The sequence below is a fragment of the Coloeus monedula genome (assembly GCF_965178545.1).
Source record: "Coloeus monedula genome assembly, chromosome: W".
Taxonomy (NCBI): domain Eukaryota; kingdom Metazoa; phylum Chordata; class Aves; order Passeriformes; family Corvidae; genus Coloeus; species Coloeus monedula.
The window spans coordinates 31,331,428-31,354,802 of NC_138821.1; the positions used below are offsets into that span (position 1 = coordinate 31,331,428).

Sequence of the window (23,375 nt, forward strand, 5' to 3'; positions counted from 1 at the left end):
GAGCACACGGCTCGGAGAGCCCTGTAGAGAAAGAAGCGGCGGTTTCCATAGCGACACAAGAAGCCATGCAGCACAGCACCGAGCCAAAATGAGGCCGCACTCAAAGCAGCGTGGAGTTGGTGGAGTGGAACCGCTCGCAGGGCGCGGGGCCAGCGGCAATGGCAACACGGGGCCATGCAGAGCCCAGACACATGCCAGAGCAGCGCCGCTTGGAGGGCACACAGCAGCCGCAACGTGAGGGCCCGGTCGAGATGTCGGAGTCAGCGAGGCAGCGGCCACGCAGGACCAGCAGCCACGACGAACACGCAAGCATGCGACAGGAGAAGTTGTAGCAACGAAAATCACAGGAACTGTGAAATGGTACAATGTGAGAAACATCTATGGATTTATAACACGAGATGATACAGGGGAAGATTTATTCATCCATAGAACTGCCATTAAAAGGAATAACCCTAAAAATTACCTGCAAAGTGTAGGAGATGGGGAAGTTGTACAATTTGATATATTGCAAGGAAAGAAGGGTTTACAAGCAGCGAATGTTACTGGGACTGGGGGTATTCCAGTCAAAGGCAGCCGTTATGCACAAAATTATAAACAATATCCATCCCAGCAGCTTCCCTACCTACAGCCTACTTTCCCCTTTTGCCCTATACCCAATATGAACCCTTTCCTAAGTTTACCCCATCCCCAGTTTATTCCTAATCTGTTTTTCACCCCATGGCTTCCTTATACAATTCCCTTTCCCTACAACTCCTCTCCGATGCCGAGGGGGGGATGAAAAGGGGGAGGGAAGAAATTAAACCCCCTCCTGCCTCAGTTTCCCCACAAAGCATGCTCGGAGAGTCCTGTCTCCCTTCTGTCAGCCTTAAGATGTTCCAGAGAATGTTTGAACATTTAAAGACTCAGGAGGGTGGCTTGTTTTGTTTTGAAACTGTCCTTGTTATGTTTATCCAGTTGTTTTCAATGTTAAGTTTTAAATCTCTTTTGTTATAAGAAAGGGGTGAAATGTTGGGGTCTTCCCCCCCTGCCATGTGGTCCTGGGAAAGGGGCCCTGGGCAGGAGAGACGGGGTTTCCCTCGCCCCTGGTCAGCCTTGTTCCCCATTGGTTGTTTTGTGTTCCCCTGTGCGGGAAGGACCCTCGGGTCTCGTGACTGTAACAGTTCCTCGGCAGATCCCGGCCATGCGGCTGGGGAAATAAACATCTCTGAAACATCTATCAAGAATCAGTCCATATATATTTCCTTTCTACGGCCCTCCTTGTTTGATACATCATGTTACAGTATCCCCACTGTAGCACTCCTTCCTACTGCTGCAGGATACAGTAATAAGCTTCCTTATCTCATTGCTGTTTCCAGTAAATTGTTCTTATCTCAATCCATGATCTTTGCCTTTTTTGCTTCCAATTGGAGGGGGAGGGGAAGCAAGTGCTGGTGCAGTTTAGGTGGGAGCACTAAATTGATGAATACCATTCTTAAACCACTGAGAGCCTTAATTGGTGCCAAACATGGAGCATGAAGGGTTGAGATAACAACAGATCTGCCCAGAGTGGGTTGGAAACAAATTTGATCTTGGCATTTGCCGTAATTAAATACAGAGCTACTGGTCACAATGTTGCTTGGTCTGTTCATGTGGGTGTGGTACCTAACCCTGTATATATTCCCATATGTGCTCCTCACTGGGATCTGTTCTAGAGCAGAGAGAAGGATCAGGGTTACTTTGTTGCTGTACTGTGGGATATCAGTTTATCATATGATAACATCAAGAGCAATTAGGGTATTTTGGGATGTGTATTCAGTGTTGCTCTCCTGCCTTGGCCTGGGGTGCTATCTCTGGGAATTCATTAATAATCATACCCAACCTGTCGGGGGGAACAAGGGAGGAGAATTTTCCCCAGCCTTTCACTCCCTTTTCTTCCTTCAGGCCTGTTACAACAGCTTTTGAGAATTTTGAAATCCCTTAGAATTTTGACCGCCTCTGTGGTCCACATTTAAGAATGGACAAACCCTGGGAAGCTCTCTTTCTTGCTTCCGGCCGGAGGACAGGTAACTGGGCTGGGTCCGTACAGGGCTCAGTGGCCCTGCCAGGCCCTGATGGGCCCGGCTCGGGTCGGGCCTGGCCGGGCCACAGCCATCCTGGAGCCGATGGGCCCTGTTCCACCTCTGCCCCCCCCCCCCCCCCCCCCCCCCATCCCTGCTACATGTAAACGGGCAGCTCCCCCTCTCCAGTGCAGCCAAAGAATTCAGCTGAAGCTGCCCCGTTGCCTGGCAAAAATCATGTGACCAACAGCAATAAGTGAAATTCCAGCTGCAAGGCCTGGGTGAGATTAACCCTTTTAGTGCTGTGAAGAGCTCAAAACCTGAGGGAGGAGAAAGAGGAGATGCTTAAAGCTGAAATTCTGTTGTAAAGCTGTGGTGGTGATGGACTATGATATATCAGTGTACCCATTGTAATTTCATGAAAGCATGGGGGGTGGAGTATTCAAACTGTACTTTTGAGCAAAAGCACCTGTGCTGGAATAAGCAAATGCTGAAGTAGCTGTAATTTGATGAGAAGTTTGAACAGGGAGAGATGGAAGTGATGAGGACTCTTGCTCCAGTTGGAAGAAGACCTCTGTTCCTAGAAATGCTCCCAGAGATAGTCCTAGAGATTAAGATGATGAGGACCCTTTTGCTCCCAGGGAAGGGGGAGGGCCTCTATTCCTAGAGATGAAAATGCTCCCAGAGATGGGTGAAGAGAACCTTTGTTTTTGAACAGCTCAACCTTAAAATGGTACCCCAGTAGCTCAAGATTCGACCCTCGAAAGCAGTTGTGGGAAAAGCTGCAAGTCGTGGGAGGGGACTCTCACATGATGCGAGCAGAGAACCAGCCCGGGCGGCTGTCTCGTTGTGATAATTCCTCTATAGCATGAGCAAGAGAGACTCCTCTCCCTAAGTGAACTGAACAAGGTTATTATGGAAGTGGTAAACAGACTGAACATCTCAAGGGTTGTCTTTTTACATTGTCAGTGGGAGAAGGGAGAAAGGTGGGGGGAGGAGAAGAGTTCTGAAGGTGTGGTATGATTTTTTTTCCCCCTTCTTTTAGGTCTGTTACTAAACTTTATATTCTTTCAAGTTTTGCTCCTGCTTTGCTTTTCTCCTAATTCTTATCTCACAGAAGGTAAACAGTAATGAGTATTTTGGACCAAACCACTACAGAAGATCATCTTTTTCCTCCCTACCAAGCTGCACCTCGTCTGTGGAAAGACTATCAAAACTTGCAGACAGACTTGAAAGACTGGAGCAAACTAGAGAGGAAATGTCCCATGCCCCTCCAGTATGTACCAGTCTCTGCTATTGGGAGCAAGCACCCCACTTAATGAGAGAGAGGGTACACACCATGATGTAACCTGTGGTTTTACCTGCATAACCACCAAGAGGACATGAGGAAGTGGGATGGAAAACCCACCTCTGCCCTAGCAGCACAGGTACATGAGTTGAGAGGAAGAACAACCACTGCAGGAAATTCTTCAAAGATTAATGCCACTCCACTTTCCAGTGGGCAAGTCCTCAGGCAGAAAAGAAGGGATGATGTTATGCCCAATCGTCTTGAAGGGACCTCCAGTTCATATTTACAAGAAGTGAGCAATGACTACTATGACCAGGACTAGAGGGGCCCTGCCTCCAGCCAGGTGGAGGAAAGAGACAATTGGACCTATTGGACTGTGGGGATCTGATGGCCTGACATGAGACCCACAAGAGTATAAGGCTTTAGTTGACACCACTGCACAATGTGCCACCATCAATACTGCTAATGTATTTTTCTCCACTCCTTTAGCAACAGATTGCAGGCCACAGTTTGCTTTCACCTTGTAGTGGTTTGGTCCAAAATACTCATTACTATTTACCTTCTGTGAGATAAGAATTAGGAGAAAGCAAAGCAGGCACAAAACTTGAAAGAATATAAAGAAGTTTAGTAACAGACCTAAAAGAAGGGAAAAAAGAAAAAAAAATAAAATCATACCACACCTTCAAAACACTTCTCCTCCCCCCACCTTTCTCCTTTCTTCCACTGACAATGTAAAAAGACAACTCTTGAGATGTTCAGTCTGTTTACCACTTCCATGATAATCTTGTTCAGTTCACTTAGGGAGAGGAGTCTCTCTTGCTCATGCTATGGGGACATCTCCACAAGAAATTCTCTCATGGCTTCAGTATCACAACGAGACAGCCGCCCAGGTTGGTTCTCTGCTTGCATGTGAGAGTCCCTTCCCCTGACTTGCAGCTTTTCCCACAAGTGCTTTCGAGGGTCCAATCTTGAGCTACTGGGGTACCTTTTTAAGATTGAGCAGTTCAAAAACAAAAGTTCTCTTCACCCATCTCTGGGAGCATTTTCATCTCTAAGAATAGAGGCCCTCCCCTTTTTCTGGGAGAAAAGGGTCCTCATCATCTTAATCTCTAGGACTATCTCTGGGAGCATTTCTAGGAACAGAGGTCTTTCTCCTTCTGATTTGGAGCAAAAGGGTCCTCATCACTTCCATCTCTCCCTGTTCAAACTTCTCATCAAATTACAGCCGCTTCAGCATTTGCTTATTCCAGCACAGGTGCTTTTGCTCAAAAGTGCAGTTTGAATGCTCCACCCCCCCATGCTTTCATGAAATTACCACGGGTACACTGATATATCATAGTCTATTACCACCATAGCTTTACAACAGAATTTCAGCTTTAAGCATCTCCTCTTTTTCCTCCCTCAGGATTTCAGCTCTTCACAGCACTAAAAGGGTTAATCTCACCCAGGCCTTGCAGCTGGAATTTCACTTATCGCTGTTGGTCACATGATCTTTGCCAGGCAGCGGGGCAGCTTCAGCTGAATCTTTGGCCGCAGCTGGGGGGGGGGGGGGGGGGGGGGGGGGAGGGGCAGCGCCGTCTGTGCATAGCAGGGATGGGGGGGGGGGGGGGGGCAGAGGTGGAACAGGGCCCATCTGATCCAGGATGGCTGTGTCCCGACCCGAGCCCAACCAAGCAGATCCCGGCCCGGACCTGGGAGGCCTGAGCCCAAGCAGGGCCCGGGCCCTGCGGGCCCTGTACGGGCCCCACAGCTACCTGTCCCAGGACCAGAAGCGAGAGAGAGCCCTCCCCCAGGCTTTGTCCATTCTTAAATGTGGACCACAGAGGCAGTTAAAAATTTAAGTGGCTTAAAAAATTGTCAGTATTCAAACTAGCCAGTTGATAGGTTCTGTTAGGTCATAGAGGAAGCTGTAAGCACCCCGTTGCAAAAGACTCACTTCCGGGGCTATGCTTGCTAACCCATGACACACCTGGAGGGGAATCCAGTACATCTGGAACTGACTGCCCCAGGGGTGGAAAGAGCCCCACCATTTGTCATGGATTGATCCAGACTGCACTGAACAAAAGGGTGAAGCTCCCGAACACTTGCAGTACATTGATGGCATCATTACATGGGGCAACACAGCAGAGGAAGTTTTTGAGAAAGGGGAGAAGAAAATCCAATTCCTCCTGAAGACCAGTTTTGCAATAAAGCAAAGTAAGGTCAAGGGACCCACCCAGGGAATTCAGTTTTTAGGAGTAAAATGGCAAGACAGAAACAATGAGATTGCAATGGATGTGGTCAACAAAATAGCAGCTATGTCTCCGCCAACCAGCAAGAAGGAAACACAGGCTTTCCTAGGCGCTGTGGGTTTTTGGAGGATGCTTATTCCTGGAATTACAAGCAGATCGTACACCCTATCATGTGACCAGGAAGAAGAATGATTTTAAATGGGGTCCTGAACAACAAGAAGCTTTTGAACAAATTAAGCAGGAGATTGTTCATGCAGTAGCCCTTGGGCCAGTCAGGACAGGACAAGATGTGAAAATGCTCTACACTGCAGTCGGAGAGAATGGTCCTTCCTGGAGCCTCTGGCTAAAAGTACCTGGGGAGACTTGTGGATGACCCCTGGGGTTCTGGAGTTGGGAATACAAAGGATTCAAGGCCTGTTACACCCTGTGGTGGTTTAACACCAGTAGGAAATTGAACTCCAAATAAGCCACTCCCCTTCCCCTGCCCCTTCTGGTAAGGGAGGGACAAAAGCAGAGACTATGGATTGAGATAACAATTTACTGAAAGCAAAAAGCAATGGAATAAGAAACTCACAGTAACAACAGCAATATTAAGAACAAAAGTATACGAAAAGAGAAGGTGTTTTACCCACAAAAAAGGTGTTCACCACTGGGAACAGAAAAAGTTGGTGGATGCTTACTGTAGGCCATGTCTACATGGCTTCCCCAGACAAAGATAAGATGGAGACCATTCCCACATGCCATGCCACTTAGCTGTTGGGAACAAAGGCAAGATCGCGAGGGCGCTTCCATGGCTAACGTTTTCTGCCCCCCAGCCCGAAACAACGAAGAACAATAATGAACAAGACCCCCCCAAAGGTAGGTCATCTGAGTCAGGTCATACTGCTATTCCACTGGGCTCAGTTCCACACTGGTGCCTGTCTGCTGCCTCCACCACTCCACTGTGTTGGATGTCAGTCCCGCAGGTCGCTGCCACTTTCCCACTGCTCTGTCATGGTCCCTTTAGCTTGGCTCAGCTGGATGGGGCTTGGCTCCACTCCTGTCGGCTGGGGTCCCCTCAGCTGGACTGCTGGCAGCCTCCCCGCTTGCGCTGCTGTTCAACACACGTCGATTTACGTTTTGTCATTTTCCTTCAGCACCATGTCCTGTAGCTAAGCTCCATAGAAAACTGGAAAGGGGACCGGTGGAGCGGCAGAGGGACCCGGGTCCACAGGGGCTGATCCCGACAGTCCCTCAACTGGAAAGAGAGAGCGAGACAAAAATGGCACCCACTTCCATGGGGTGGGCTCATTTTCATCCCGAAACCATACCCCCCAGTGATAATGTAAGTGGTATAGAATAACAGCTTAGATGTGCCCACACTGCCCTAAGCTCCACCCCCTCCCCCTGCAACCAGGACACACCTCAACTGAAAAAGACATATTGGCATCTTATGAAGGGGTTTAAGCTGCTTCAGAAGTGATTGGCACCAAAGCACAGCTCCTCCTGGCATCCCAACTGCCACTGCTGGGCTGGATGTTCAAAGGGAATGTCCCCTCCACATATAATGCCACTGATGCTACATGGAGTAAGTGGGTCTTGCTGGTCACACAGTGAGCCCAATAGCCCAGGGATCTTGGAAGTCATCATGAACTGGCCCAAAGGTGAAAATTTTGGACTATCATCATCATCAGAGGAGGAGGAGGAAAATGTGACACATGCAGAGGAGGCCCCACCATATAATCAGCTACCTGAAAATGAAAAGCAATACACCCTCTTTACTGACAATTCCTGCTGTATTGTAGGGATACATCAAAAATGGGAAGCTGCTGTATGAAGTCCTACCTGGCAAGTTGCAGAAGCTATTGAGGGACAAGGTGGATCAAGTCAGGTTGCAGAGCTGAAAGCGGTCCATCTGGCTTTAGATATGGCTGAACGAGAGAAATGGCCAGCACTCTGCCTCTACATTGACTTGTGGATGGTAGCAAATGCTATAGGGGCAGAGGTAGAACGATGGAAAAAGACCGATTGGCAGCACAGAGGGAAACCCATCTGGGCTGCTGAATTGTGGCAAGACACTGCTGCCTGGATAGAGAAGTTGGCTGTAAAAGTATGTCAAGTAGACACACACAAACCTAAGAGTCGGCCTACTGAAGAACATCAGAACAACAGACAGGTGGATCAAGCTGCCAGGATTCAAGTGTCTCAGATGGATCTAGACTGGCAACATAAGGGTGAATTATTTCTGGCTCAGTGGGGCCATGATGCCTCAGGTCATCAGGGAAGAGATGCAGCATACAGATAGGCTCATCATCGAGGGGGGGACTTAACCATGGACAGTATCTCCCAGGTTATCCATAACTGTGAAACATGCTGCAATCAAGCAGGCCTAGGTGGGTAAAGCCCCTCTGGTATGATGGACGATGGTTAAAATAAATCTAAATATGGGGAAGTCTGGCAGATTGATTACATCGCACTCACAGAAACCCACCAAGGCAAGAGCTATGTGCTTACAGTGGTGGAGACAACCACTGGATGGCTGGAGATGTACCCTGTGCCTCATGCCACTTCCCGGAACACCATCCTGGGCCTTGAAAAGCAAGTCCTGTGGCAACATTGCACCTCAGAAAGAACTGAGTCGCACAACAGGACTCATTTCAAAAACAGCCTCATAGATACCTGGGCCAGAGAGAACAGGATTAAGTGGGTATATCATATTCCCTACCATGCACCAGCCTCTGGGAAAATTGAATGGTACAATGGACTGTTAAAAACCACATTGAAAACAATGGGTGGTGTGACCTTCAAACATTGGAATCTATGTTTAGCAAAGGTCACCTGGTTAGTTAACACTAGAGGCTCTACCAATTGAGCTGGCCCTGCCCAATCAAAACCACCATGTATGGTAGAAGGGGATAAAATCCCCTTGGTGCATATGAGAAATGAGTTAGGGAAGACAGTTTGGATTAGTCCTGCCTCAAGCAAAGACAAACTCATCCATGGGGAAAAGGGACTCTGAGAAGAAAGGGCATTCCTTTCCAGTCAGGGGAAAGTGTGGCAAGCAGAGGGTTTGTCCGCCATTGTTTTTCATTGTCCCGGGCTTGGTGAGCATTTTCCATGTAAATCATCCTCTCTTTGTACACTTTTGTCATTAGTATTGTTGCTGTTACTGTTCATTTTCTTATCTCATTGCTGTTTCCAGTAAATTGTTCTTATCTCAACCCATGATCTTTGCCTTTTTTGCTTACAATTGGAGGGGGAGGGGAAGCAAATACTGGCATGGTTTCGGTGGGAGCACTAAACTGGGGAATACCATTCCTAAACCATGACACCCCAATACCCAAATCAGTAATTAATTCTTAAAACTTAAGTCAAATACTTCAAGTCAAGTCTGTTTTGCCCACAACAGCCAGAAGATGTCCATAGAGGAAAATCACTGCTTCAGCTTCTATTGGGCAGAGTAGAAGGGGTGATCTTACTTCTAACCCTGATGAAGGGACTTCTGGTTTGCAGTTACAAAAATCAAGTAATAAATACTCCAACCAGAAATCAATGGGCCCTGCCTCCAGCCAGCTGAAGGAAAGCGACAACTGGGTTTGCTGGACTGTGTGGGTTCAGTGGCCTTGCACACCAGACTCAAAGGAGTATAAGGCTGTGGTTGACACCAGTGTACAGTGTACCCTAATGCCATCAGGTTACAAAGGAGCACAACCCATCTGTATTTCTGGAGTGATAGGGAAATCCAAACAACTGCCTGTGTTGGAGGCTAAGGTAAGCCTAACTGGGAATGAGTGGCAAAAGCATCCTATTGTGACTGGCCAGGAAGGTACATGCATCCTTGGCATAGACTATCTCAGGAGAGGGATGTCTTGGAGTGACTTTATGACGTGTATCCCATATCACTGCCCTATGCCCAGAAATTAATTTTTGTGCCTTTCTATGCCTTTAAACTGAGCCTGAGAGGGGGAAGGAAAAACTGAGCAAAACTTTTTCAAAGCAGTTTGCAGCTTGTTCAAGGTCACACAGAGATAGCGACCTTTTTTTCAGCTGCGGCAGGAAAGCGAGAGGGAAGGCAAGCACCCGGCTTGCTTTTCTTTCCAGTCAGCTTTCAGCAGTTTTTTTTTCCTCAGCTCCTTTTCCTTCAGAGAGTTGAACTTTTTTTTTTCCTGGGACTTCGTTTTTTTCTCCTTTTCTCTCTGCTGGACTGTTTCAACATCAGAATACATTGGGAGGAATTTCCACTGAGGCCTTGGCCCTGGAGGTGGGCCCACCACCCTGTCCCAGCTCCAAGGAGGGGGAGAGAGAGATCTATGGAAGGACTCTGAAATTTTCCCAGGTTTCTCTCAGCAGGTCGAGAGGTTTTATTATTTAGCATCATTATCTTTTTCCTGTGTGTTTGTTAAATAAATAGTTTTTGTCTCTTTCACTTTCCTTTGAGGAAAATTTATTTTTTCCCGAACCTGGTGGGGGAGGGATGCCCTCTCTCAGAGGATATATTTCTAAATTTGTCCAAACCGGAACAGGGTACTTCAAAGTGGGCTTTTGGTATAACTGCCTTGAGTATGGAGAAGATTAAACAACTATCTACCCTGCCTGGCCTCTTGGAAGAGCCCTCTGTTGTGGGCTTGCTGTATGATGCCAGCGTTTTATGATGCTGTATGTCACCACTTGTGGGGCTGCCATATGTAAAAGATATTACAGCAAGAATCACACAAACCAATGAAGCATGAATCTCACGAGAAAGCAGGCAAGTACAGCAGTGATGCAACCTGACCTGGTTTTGATACACAACATTCCAACACAACACACCATCCTGCCTGTCCTGAGTGACCACCATAACAGCCAGACCCCAAAGTCATAGAGTAAATGAACTCAACAGACATTTATATTGTCATTTTATGGACATTTTACAGGGGTGGCCCATAGACTAAGGGAATGATATCTGTGTGTATATCAAAGGGTGGGAAGGGTGGTGGTAGTTAATAATGAATGGGATAGTGTGGGACCTGAGCATGATGTAAACAGTATGAAATAAGGGGTGGAGATTGTACTGGGTCTGACTAGGATGGAGTCAGTTTTCTTCATAGCAGTTGATACGGTGCTATGTTTTGAATTTGTGATGAAAACGGTGTTGATAACACGGGGATGTTTTAGTTATTGCTGAGCAAGGCCTGCACAGTGTCAAGGTCTTCTCTGTTTCACACTGCCTTGCAGTGAATAGGCTGGGGGTGCACAAGTTGGGAGGGGACACAGCTGGGACAGCTGATCCCAACTGACCAAAGGGATATTCTGTACCATATGACATCACTTAGCAATAAAAAACTGGTGAGGGGGTGGGGTGGGGTGTGGTGTGGTGTGTCTTTCCAGGGCTGCTGTTACTCAGGGACTGGCTGGGCATTGGTCGGATGGTAGCAAGCAATTTGGTCTTTTTGCATCACTTGTTTATCTAGGTTTAGTTTTTATTTACATGTTCATTTTTTTCTCTTCCTTTTTTTATTGTCTTTATCATCTCAACCCATGAGTTTTTCACTCTTACCCTTCTGATTCTCTTGTCAGGGAGCGAGTGAGCAGCTGTGTGGTGCTTAGCTGCCTACCAGGGTTAAATCACAACAGCAGGACATTTCATATTAAGACATCAGAATTAAAAAGTAAAATACAATAAACGCTTGAGTGGTGCAAATGCATGTCATCTACTTTCAACTGTTTTGTCAGCTCTGCTTTAAGATGCCTCATTTTAAATCAGCCTAGACAACTATATTTTTCCTTCTTCTCTCCAAAATTAGAAACATGTGGACTATACACTTTTAGATGGGACTAAATACTGCCCAAGAAGTGAAGGGTTGGCAGTTCAAGTTTAAAGTGGGAGCTTTGTGGTCTTTGGAGAAAGGTCCAACAGTCTGTGAGTATTCCAAACTTATCCATAACCAAAGAAAGTCTCTACGCTAGGACCTTAAGTCACACCCAGAGCTTGCTTACATAACAGTAAGTCCCACCATTTTATCAACTTCCATGTATATTTATTTTACAAGCACAATTGGTATAAAATATTTCATTTATATTATAGTACTGAAATCACATGCATACATTCAACCTTGCAGAAAGTAGACTTACCTACAATACTTTTTTCTGGTGCAGGAGGCACAATGTAACCAATATGCATGTACTTCATTGCTAATTTGCCGTGCAAGCCAAGGAAATCGCTGAATCTTCTTTTAACAGAGAATTCATTTTTGTGAAACATGGAAAGGGATGTCTAAAAAAAAGAGTCATTTTAGTTATGACTTACTGATACATTTACTTAGCTGTGATATAAAGTTATTTGCAAATATTTGTTGCACTAGTTACCTTTGTTGTTACTCTGTAAGCCATATAAGCATTCATGCCATCCCCTGTAATAAAATTAAAATACTTAAGGCAAGTTATTTTAATCCCTCCTCAGACTTTTTTTTTCCAAAATACACATTAAATAGCTTTTTATTTGCATGCTAAAAATATCAGAAGATAACTGAATAAGGAATTATACTAACATTTCAGAATAGTCTCTAAGAGGTAAGACAGCCTAATGTAATTTAATGTTCAAGTAACTTACCAATTTTCTCTGGGTCTGATACATTGATTTCTATATCAAACAAATTTCCATTTGCTTCCTCTTCAATCTAGAAAAAAATGTATGTCATGTTTAATAAGTTAATGTGCATTCATGCTACATATTGGTACAAAGATAAGGATATATGTGAAGGAAGAGTCAGTATGTCTCAATGACTAAAAAGTTCTTCTAGATCTACTATCCAATTTTAAGTGAACATAATTTCACATCTTGGTTTTTAATTTTGAGCCTTCCTGAAAATTTTTTGGTGTGGCAACTTCTTCAGACTTGTTGGCTTTAGTTTTAGTAAACATTTATCTTGGGGAAATGCTCATTTTATCTCCTCCAATCCCAGCAGGCACAGAGGTTTAAAAATGCTCTCACTTGCAATGTTTCTATAAGCTTCTAATCAAAAGACAGATATATTCCTCATTATTAGTGGTATCTGAGGTTGAAGAGTTGGAGATGAGGAAAGGGACATCTATGGAATTTTCAGATACTTGCCTGAGATGTGTGACAACAGAATTTCCTAATCTTTTGTGCAATATACATAAGTTTAATAGAACAGAAGTAGTTAAGAAAGACCATGACAGAACAGTGTGCCAAGGCTGAAGAGGAAAAAAATCTGAATGAAATGTCAACTTAGGGCATCTGGGAAAGCAGCCATCAAGTCCCAAGCCAGTCTTATTTGCCAAACCTCACTCATCAGTGACATTTTCTAGGAGCATATTCTAGAATTAATGGTATTTACCAATGCACAGACTTTGAATGGAATGACAAATGTAAATAGCAAATTAAGTGGTAAAACTATGAACAGCCTTATCTGTTTGTTAGTATGCAGAATAACGCTAACAAGTTTCCTCAATTTCCTTATTAACAGCAGCTTCAGAAATGTGAGTTAAAACCTGTAACATGCTAGTATGAATTAATACACCTTTAACACATAACACTTGTTCTCTTCACACACTTTTACACTACCTATCCTGTAGGAATGGAGCATGTTACTCCTCATACAACAGATCTCTCATCACCTAAGCAATGAACACTCATGATTTGATGAGTCAAATACATATTAAACACAAAATAAACAGAATAGTTGTTCTCTTGCATACTTCCCTTTAACAAAGAATGTTCCTGTAGTTAGGAACTGCATTAAAAAAACCCAAAACCTGCAAATAGCAAACACACACCACACACACACACAACACAAAGACATTTCCATAGTCATCAAAATATAGCTTAAAAATTTTCTCAGTACCTGTTCTCTGCATCTATCAAAAATCACAGGGGCTGTTACACTTCTCAGTTCCATTCTGGGAGCTACTAATGAAGTAGGTGTTACAGGAGTGATTCCAGGAGTAGGTTCTGGTGAAAGTACTGGATCCCTCACTGGACTGTCCAATGAAACTTCTACTGTGGCTTCTAGATAAAGATTTTGAGTTCACAAAAAATATATTGTTTCATAGAGATAGACGTACACCACAAAAGATACCAAGCATGCATATTAAAAAGTGATAATACATAAGTTTAATAAGATAATTTATAAATAACATCCATTTCTCTCTCAGATAATTTCTCTAAATATGTCAGTAAAACTAGAGGTGACATCTGAGTTTCTAGTGAATAACAGGTTAAAGTAAAATTAAGTATACAATTTTTTTTCTCTGCTGCCATGTAGTCTTTTAAAGTAGTCACAAACTGCTAAATAATTCAATTCTAGATATGATAAGAACAAATGAATTTTTTTCCACCACAGACTGATTTTTTTCAATGCCTATGCCAGTAGTTTTTGCACTCTGAACAACTGCCGATTGTCATATAGGCAGCATACTGAGCATAACAAGAAAAGTTATACATATACACCCCCTACAAAAAACCTACAACTCATAAAATACAAATGTTAGTAGATGAGGTATTCTGACCAGTAAGACTAACTACTTCTTTTTACTTTCTTCAGATTGTACATAGTTAATCTATATTTTAAAATTATGTATATCTCTGCTCTGCAAACCCTTTATGCTTTCTTTCCTCCACTACTTGATTTTGACCACCAGCAAACCATACATTTAAAATAGAATATTTTAGTTGTGAGTGACCTATAATGATGTGTTGGTTTTGCACGGCCTGTTTTTTGGTAGCTGGGGGCCACAGAGGTGGCTTCTGTGAGAAGCTCCTAGAAGCTTTTACCATGTCTGGCAGAGCCAATCCCTGATGGCTCTGAAGATGGACATGCCGCTGGCCAAGCCTGGGCCAATTAGAGAGGATGGTAATGCCTCTGTGATAACACATTTAAGAAGAAAATCAAAACAAAAGAGGACACAGTGTTTTCTTCTAGGCAGAGGAGGAGGTGAGAACATGTGAGGGAAACAACATGGAGACACTGATGCCTAGGTTTTAACTTTTATATTTTCCTGATTCTGTACTGCTTAGAGTGTAACTCTGAGGATTCTTGTAGCTTGCTAATTTCTTCTCACTTGTGCTAGGTAGACATAACAAAGCCTCTCCGGGCCTGCTCTCCAAGGTCACCCAGACCGTCCTAGGCCCAAAAAGTATAATCCAAAGAGCTTCTAAGGGGGGCCAGTGGAGGGGAAATTACATCATTGAACTGAAGCTTTAACTGGAGAATTAACCCTGATATGCAAATGAACCAAACCTATAAAGGTGTGAAGAACTCGTGACCTGTCATCTATTTTGGGGTCCATTTTGGCAATAGCCTCTGGCTCCCAGGGTGTACCTTTGAAGGCCTTTTAAATACCTATTTTATGTTGAGAGTCTTTCTGAAGAATGGCTAAAAAGCAAAGGTCATGATAACACAGCAGGCTTAGTAAAGATGCAGACACTGAGTCCTTGAGCAAGAAGTTGCATAGATAACAGAATGTGCATTCAGATAAGTAAGAAGACAGAAACCATATGGAAGAGAAAGATAAGACCACCGTGTTTGCAGATCCCACGGAATAGCTCCCACCAATGAGGAGCTCAACTTTTGCAATATGTATGAGCTAATTAGTAGTACTATAAGTATGTGTAGTTTATGATAATAAACGAGACTTGCTGAACATCATGCCTTGAGTGCTTGTCTCCCGCGACTCCACCCGACATCTGGCACCCGAACAGGAGAAGTTGCCCTAGCCTTATGCGACGGGGGAGTTGCGTTGGGGTCGGGTCCCGCAGCTAGACGGACGGCGAAAGAGGTCTCGTATACTGCAGCGATTTCCTCCGCGCCCGAGCGACCGCACAGGCGGGCTCGCCGATACGTGCTGCCGAAGCCTGGAGGGGCTAGCAACGGTACCGTCGTAAGTATGGAAAGGCAAGCAGCACAGGAACTTTTTAAGGCTTTTTTGCTTAAGCGTAATTTTAAAGGGATTGATCTTGATAAAGACCTCCCCGCTCTTTTAACGCATGCGCGCTCTTACGGTTTTTTCGCTGACCCCCACTCCATTCATGAATTAAGTCAGTGGCGCGCGTATAGTGACAAACTCTGGGATCTTGTCTTAGATGACGATAAGTCAGCTAAAAAGATAGCTAAACTATGGAGAGTTGTTTATAATGAACTTTTAATGGTACAGGCAGAAAAGAAAGCCGCAGAAAAGATTAAAGTTGCACAGGACCGTAATCGTCTTTACGGGGAACATGGTCCCTCTCCCTTCTCTGGTCCGCCTAATCCCCCCACCTTTGCTACGGTTCACGTACCCCCTGAGGCTCTTGCCTCTGAGTTGCCTTCCGCACCTCCCCCCCCCCACCTCCTGCTCCTCCCACGCCTTCCTTGCTGCAGCCTGCTCCTCCGCCCTTGGCTCACCCGTCTCCACCGGACTGTTCTCGCTCGCGAAACCCCTTTGTTAGCCCTGAGCCTGTCCCTGGGGCAGAGTCTGACCTCGCGGAGGCCATGGCTAGGGGCCATCGAGAACTTTGGGCTGCCGTTGCTCGTGTGGGCTTACAAAAGGGTGATTCTGACATGCTAGCGGCTGCTCAGGACAGCATAGCGTTCCCTGTCTTATTTGTCCCTAATCCGCAAGGGGGCAGCAATATCGCGCAGGTGACTAATCTGGATTGGAAGCTGTTAGCTCAGCTACGAGCAACGGTGGGGAATTACGGTGTCACCAGTGAACCAGTTAAACAGATGCTTGATTATATTTTTAACGCTTTTACCCTTCTTCCTGCTGACATTAAAGGCATTACTAAGCTCATGTATACCCCGAATCAGCGACTGCTTTTTGAGGCTCGCTGGAGGGAGGAGGCAGCTGTTAGTGCAGATCTCGCTAGACCCCAGGGAGATCCGTTAGCAGATATCACTGTAGATGAACTTCTAGGACAGGGTCAACATATGAGGGTTGAGGCTCAGGCTGCACTAGGCCCTGCTAAATTGCGGGAGGCCATGGCAGTTGCTAAGAGAGCCATGGACAAAGTCCGAGCCCCGGGTGGAATTCCTATGTACATGAGCATTAAGCAAGGTCGGGAAGAATCTTTAGGCTCTTTTGTTGACAAAGTTATGGAAGCCATCTCAAAAGCCGGGGTGCAAGAGCACATGCACGACCCATTATTAAAACAATGTCTCCTACAAAATGGTAACCAAGCCACCCGTGCCCTTATTACCTCCACCCCAGGGGATTGGACTGTCCAGCAACTTTTAGAGAAAGCTGCGACCATGCCCACTGGCTCGCAACTATTCTTAGCACAAGCCTTAGCAAAATTAGGTGAAGGGCTTAAAGAACAGGCTATTAGCTCTCAAAATCAGGTTATGGCAGCCCTTGCTCCTCTCCAAGCGGCAGCAGCACATCCCCGCCCAGCTCCAGGTGGCCGCATGAAGTGTTATCGCTGTGGGACACCCAGTCATATTCGTCGCGAATGTACAGCCGCAAGAATTTAGTGACCCAGCGCGAACAGCGGCCGCGCGAAGACACAAGTAACCACTCCAGCACCTCTACCTGTCCCCGCCCAGCGACAAGCGGAAGTCTCGGCCTGGACCTGGCAGCCTCAGTAGATACCGAGTTGCTAACATCAGAAATCCATCGCATTCCCACTGGTGTCATCGGACCTGTGTACATTAATGGCCACGCTATGGGAGGACTTACTGTAAGTCGTTCATCTGCAATTACAATAGGACTCCTAGTAGAGACTGGTCTTGTTGATGCTGACTCCGCTAGAGAAATTTTTATTTTAGCACATACCGATTATCCTCCCGTTAAGATCCCGGCAGGACAAAAGTTAGCACAACTAGTACCATTACCACATCTGGCTTCAAGCATTCCGCCTGTTTGTGATGCACCTAGGTGTCAGCCAAGTCCTGGCTCTACTGGATCTCTGACCTTACTCACTATTGATCTCACCTCCCACCCACGGAAGCGTTGTCTCCTGCTGCATCAGGCAGAGTCCATCACCTTGGAACCTATCCTCAACCCCCGACGCCCATGCCTTGGGTGCGCTACAAAGACCCCAAGACGGGACTTTGGCAGGATCCTGTAAAAACCTTGTACTGGGGAAGAGGTTACTTATGTGTGTCCACTCCGACAGGTCCCCTATGGGTTCCGGCCAAATGGACTAAGCCTGTTGTCACTGATGAGCAACCCACAACAGAGGAAGAAAAGAAGGGTACAGAGGAAGAGCTCACAGATCCTGCAGGAAGTTGAGCAGCGGTTTTGCATTACCTTCCTTGTGGACTCTGAACAGGAGATAGAGGGTTATCTCCTCCCACATTTGCAGAGACACTTTTTGCGCTTTTGCCAATCTGCTTGCTTTGCATGTAATTGTAATAATCATAAGGCGTGGGTAAGATTGCTTTGCGGAGGCTGTAATTTACAGTGGTGGGTCCACCAGCAACATCTATCAGAAGGGTTTTGGTGTCAGTCTTGCAGTTTTCACTGGCACCGTGAGACGGCTCAAGGAGCATTAGTACAACTCACAGGCAAAAATATCATTGACAGTTTGCAATTAGTTGAAAATCTTGAAGATCTGCGGCTAAGAGAATTAGCGTGGTCAGTACAGCATTTAGCAAAAAAGATCTTAGCCGATAGCTACTCTGTAGTTTTGCAATCCTCATGCCAACCAAATATCGGGGTCCCCATTCAGTGGCAAGTTGACCCAAGAAAGTGGGATCATGTTTGCCGGCGGTTTAAGCATCGTGCTGCTAATCGCAGGCTCAGTAATGGGTCACCCCCTTTCCTATCCTCCTAAGGTGTTTGACCCTAGAGATAATATCTGGGTCTCCTTGGCACGTGAATTGAACACCACAACATTCTGTGCCTCCTTAGCCACACCCAGTACCCCATTTTTGACATGCTTAGTTGGAGTACCACTAACAGATAATACATGGCGTAACTTCGTAATCGAGACCCAGAACCAGTTCAAAATTATTAGACCATTAAAATCCACAATGAATATTACCGCTGGCCTACTGAAGTATGATAGCTGGGATGATAAACTCCCGGTGGGCCCTGAGCCACAAGAGATAGAACTAGTTGATTCTCTTAACGCTACAGCCTGTATTTATATTAATAGTTCACGTAATTTATGCCAAGAGGGCAGCCTTAATGGCTGTCGACTGAATGAATCCAACCCCACCTTGATTTATCCTATTGGCAATGCTTCACAGTGGGATTTAGAATGGTGCAACATTACCGTGAGAAATCGATCTCTTGCAGCCCCTGGAACGTTTTTCCCTCGAAAGTTACCCAGAGGGTTTTTCCTAATTTGTGGGAATTGTGCCTGGTCAGGTATTCCATCCAGGCCTGTAGGTGGGCCCTGTACCTTTGGCCAACTGAGTCTTGCACTTCCACAGCACCATCCTAATGCTACACACCGAACACGATGGCGGAGGTCTTTAACAGAAACTATAACACCTGAATGTCAGGATGACCTCACGCTATGGAGCAAATCAGAAGTGCTTTTTACCTCCCTTTTTGTTCCTGGTGCAGCTGCGGCACGAGCCCATCGTCACTTAGAAAAACTGGCATGTTGGGTAGTTAAACAGGCAAACGGTACCAGCCGAGTGTTGTCTGAACTTGCAGAAGATCTGAGTTCAGTCCAACACGCCCTGCTTCAGAATAGAGCAGCTATAGATTTTCTACTCTTAGCCCACGGCCATGGCTGTGAAGACTTTGAAGGAATGTGCTGTATGGATCTTGAGGATCATTCTAAGTCCATCCACGCCGAAATTAAGAATTTGATTGAACACTCCCAAAAAATAAAAAAAGACTCCGGATTTTTCGGATTAGAAGGACTTACAGAGTGGATGGGCTTAGAAGGATGGATGAAAAGTGTGATTAAATCTTTAATGCTGTTGCTAATAATTGTTTTGCTTGGTTTACTTATGCTTAGCTGTATAATGTCATGCGTAAAAAATTTAATTTCGAAGTCAGTCAATATGACTATGATCATGCAAAAAGAAAACAGGGGAAGTGTTGAGAGTCTTTCTGAAGAATGGCTAAAAAGCAAAGGTCATGATAACACAGCAGGCTTAGTAAAGATGCAGACACTGAGTCCTTGAGCAAGAAGTTGCATAGATAACAGAATGTGCATTCAGATAAGTAAGAAGACAGAAACCATATGGAAGAGAAAGATAAGACCACCGTGTTTGCAGATCCCACGGAATAGCTCCCACCAATGAGGAGCTCGACTTTTGCAATATGTATGAGCTAATTAGTAGTACTATAAGTATGTGTAGTTTATGATAATAAACGAGACTTGCTGAACATCATGCCTTGAGTGCTTGTCTCCCGCGACTCCACCCGACAATTTTATTCCCTTACTCCTGTCCAGTCTCTGTGTCTCGGAGGCCTCTTAAGGCATCAACACAAAGGTCAGTGAAGAAGGAGGGGGAGGAGGTGCTCCCAGGCACCAGAGCCTAGATTCCTCTGCAGGCCGTGGTGATGACCACGTGTCTTGGTTTGAAAGACAAGTGTCTGCCAAGGGAGGTGGGAACCTCCCTTGAAATGGAGAATATGACCCCCTTCCCTCCGAATTATTATAACTATGAAATTATGGGGCTTTCAGGAAAAGATATGGGAAAAGGAATAACAGTTCTTTACTAGTATGTATATGGATAACAAGGCAAACAAACAACAATGGCAGCAACAACAAACAAGTCCAGGAACTCAATAACAGCCTTCTCTCGGCTGTCAAGCCCTTTCCCCTTTGGTGTAGTTACGGTCACAGCCAGAAGGGGCGCTGGTGGCTCCCCGGCTGGGCAGGGTGGGTGCGATGATTCTCCCGCGGCTGCAGGGGGCGCTGTGGCACGAGTTTGGTCGTCTCTCTGCACAAGGTAATGGCAGATGCAGCCAGCGGAAGGGATGGAAAAGGGGTTTCTGTTACAAACCCCCAGAGCCAGCCGGTCCTGGTGCCCCCCTCTGGATAGCGAAAGGAGCTGTAGCAGGAACTTCGGAAACAGCAAGCTGGAATGGCAAGGACAAGCAAAATCCCGGTGTGGTAGATGAGATGTATCAGAAACTCTGCAGCTGTAGCTGGAACTGCGGGACGTCCCGGCAGGCAGGGGGTGCCCGGCTACAGTGTAGCAAAAACCCGGAGCAGTAGCAAAGACATGATGGGGCTGGGCAGCGACAGCCCGGCTCCCAAACATGGCAGGGAGAGGGTCCGTGGGAAGGGGCTTGGGATCCAGGGTTTTTCCCCCTGAGGCATCCAAGCAGATGGTGAAAGTCCTTTTTTTAGTGAGGTAGGGTGTTAATAGGCTCCCAGTTCAGTGACTGCTCTCACGAGCAAAGGCTCACCCACGGCAGAAGAAGCAGGACAGGGCTGGGCTCCGGCGGCGGCAGCGAATTCCCCCCTAGTAAGCAGCCACTCGACCGTCCTCCGAAGCCGAGAGAGCAAGAGAGCGAGGAGCTGCGCCCAGCCTCCTTTTCCCCAGCCCAATTCTCGTGGTATCTCTGCCCCTCCAAAAGAAACCCCCCAGCTAAGGGAATAGCCAGCCGCACCCTTTCAGTGGCAACTTCTTTTGTCTCTCTTAAGTATCCGGTCGTTATTGTCTCTTAGCAACATATGGGAGAAAATTCCCTGAGAGAAATAAACAAAACCAAAAATCCTAAACCCCAACACCATGGTGAAGCAGGCTGTCGCCCTGCAGCCCATGGGGATCCACAGGGGATGCAGAGATCCACTCGCAGTCCATGGGAGAGGTGCTCATGCTCAAGCAGGTGGATGCCTGGAGGAGGCTGTGGTCCAGTGGAAGACCCAGTAGAGAGAGAGGGCCCCTGCTTCCAGGCTGGAGCAGCTTGTCCTTGGAGGACTGCACCTCGTGGAAGAGTGACTCACGCCACAGCAGTTTTGGGAGGACTGTGTGCCCGTGGGAGGGACTCACATTGCAGCAGTTTTGGGAGGGCTGCTGCTTGAGAGATTGGAACCACGTTGGAGAAGTTCACGGAGAACGGTCTCCCTGGGAAGGGACCCCACGGCATAGCAGGGGAACGACTTGTCTCCCTGCCCAGCAGTAGAAAACCAGGTGACGAACTGACCAAACCCCCCATGCCCTGTCTCCTGCGCTGTTGGTGGGAAGGAGGGAGGGGCTGGGGGAAGAAAAGGTGTTTTTAAGGGCTTATTTTACTTCTCATTATCCCCCTCTGACTTTGTTAGTAATAAATTCACTTTATACCTCTAAGTTGAGCCTGTTTTGCTCTTGGAGTGTTTTCTCCCAGTCCTTATCTCAACTCATGATGCCTTCACTAAATTTTTCTCTCCTCTGCCCAGCTGTGGTAGGGGAACGTGAGCGAGCAACTTTCATGAGTGCCTGGTATTTGGCCAGTGTCAAACCACAACAAACGATCATCTAGTCCAACTGCCTGACCACTTCAGGGCTTGCCAAAAGTTAAAGCATGTTATTAAGGGCATTGTCCAAATGTCTCCTAAACAGTGACAGGCTTGGGGCATTGACCATCTCTAGGAAATCTGCTTCAGTGTTTGACCACACTCTTGGTAAAGAAATGCTTCCTAATGTCTACTCTAAACCTCTCCTGGTGCAGCTTTGAACCATTCCAACGTGTCCTGTCAAGGGATACCAGGGAGAGGAGATCAGCACCTCCTTCTCCACTTTCTCTCCTCAGGAAGCTGTAGAGAGCAATGAGGTCACCCCTCAGCCTCCTTTTCTCCAAACTACACAATTTAAAGTCCTCAGCCCTCCTCATAGGACATTTCTTCCAGCCCTTTCAGCAGCTCCGTTGCCCTCCTCTGGATACATTTAGGGACCTTCACATCCTTCTTAAGTTGTGGGGCCCAGAACTGCACACAAGACTCAAGGTGAAGATGCACCGATGCTGAATAGAGTGGGATAATCCCCTCTTTTGACCGACTGGTTATACTGTGTTTAATGCACCCCAGGATGCAGTTTGCCCTATTGGCTGACAGGGTGTCCTGGGGTGACTGTATGATACTGTAGTACTTATCATCTGCCCTATGCCAGACATGAATCCTGTGCCTTTCTGTACCTTTAAGAGAGTCGGGGGGGGGGGAAAACCGGTGGAATTCTTTCGGTGGCCTGTGTTCAAAAACACAGATAACTCTCTCCCCAGCTCTCGGCTCTGCAGCAGGGAAGAGAGTGGCATTGTCTTGCTTTTTAGCTAGCTTCTTGTTTGTTAGATGAGGCAAGAAGTTTTCCTGGGACTGTAGCTTCTTCTTTTTCCCTCTGGAACTGTTCAGCAACACCAGAACATCATCGGGAGGCCCCACACCATGGCCCAGAGAGGCCCATGCCACACCCCAGCTCTGGAGAGAGCAGAGCTACACCTACAGAAAGGACTCAGGTTTTCTCCACAGCGAGAGGTTTTATTATCTAACATTATTCATTTTTTTTTCTTTTCGTGCCTGCGTGCACCCTGCTTGTTAAATAAACAGCTTTTTTTCACTTTCCTCCAAGGAATTTCTTTCCAAACCTGGTGGGGGAGGGGCTGCTGAAACCTGCCTTCTATCAGACGAAGTTAATTTTAGACGTTTCCTCCAAATTTGTCTCAAGCCGAGACACAGGGCTCTCTGCTGACTCATACCGAGCCTCCTATCAACCAGCACCCCCAGATCCCTTTCTGAAGGGCTTCTCTCCAGCCATTCCTCTCCCAGTTTATACTTGTGCCTAGCATTACTCCGTCCCAGGTACAGAATCCAGCATTTCAGCTTGTTAAATTTCATCCCATTGGTGATTGCCCAATGCTCCAATCTATCTAGATCCCTCTGCAAGGCGTCCTGTCCCTCTAGAGAGTAAACAACACCTCAGAGTTTGGTATCATCAGCAAACTTGCTCATGGTGCATTCAACTCTTGCATGCA

The 23,375-nt window shown here is 46.3% G+C and overlaps 1 protein-coding gene across 1 annotated transcript in view; it reads right to left on the bottom strand.

Annotated features, from left to right (window-relative positions):
• Positions 1-23,375, bottom strand: part of LOC309584620 (sorting nexin-2-like) — a 140,201-nt gene that overhangs the window by 67,828 nt on the left and 48,998 nt on the right. The window contains exons 3-6 of the mRNA XM_082300745.1: positions 13,379-13,542; positions 12,124-12,190; positions 11,880-11,923; positions 11,646-11,787 (exon numbers count right to left, since the gene is read on the bottom strand). Of these exons, the coding sequence (XP_082156871.1) occupies positions 11,646-11,787; positions 11,880-11,923; positions 12,124-12,190; positions 13,379-13,542 (417 nt within the window). The remainder of the gene's footprint in view (positions 1-11,645; positions 11,788-11,879; positions 11,924-12,123; positions 12,191-13,378; positions 13,543-23,375) is intronic.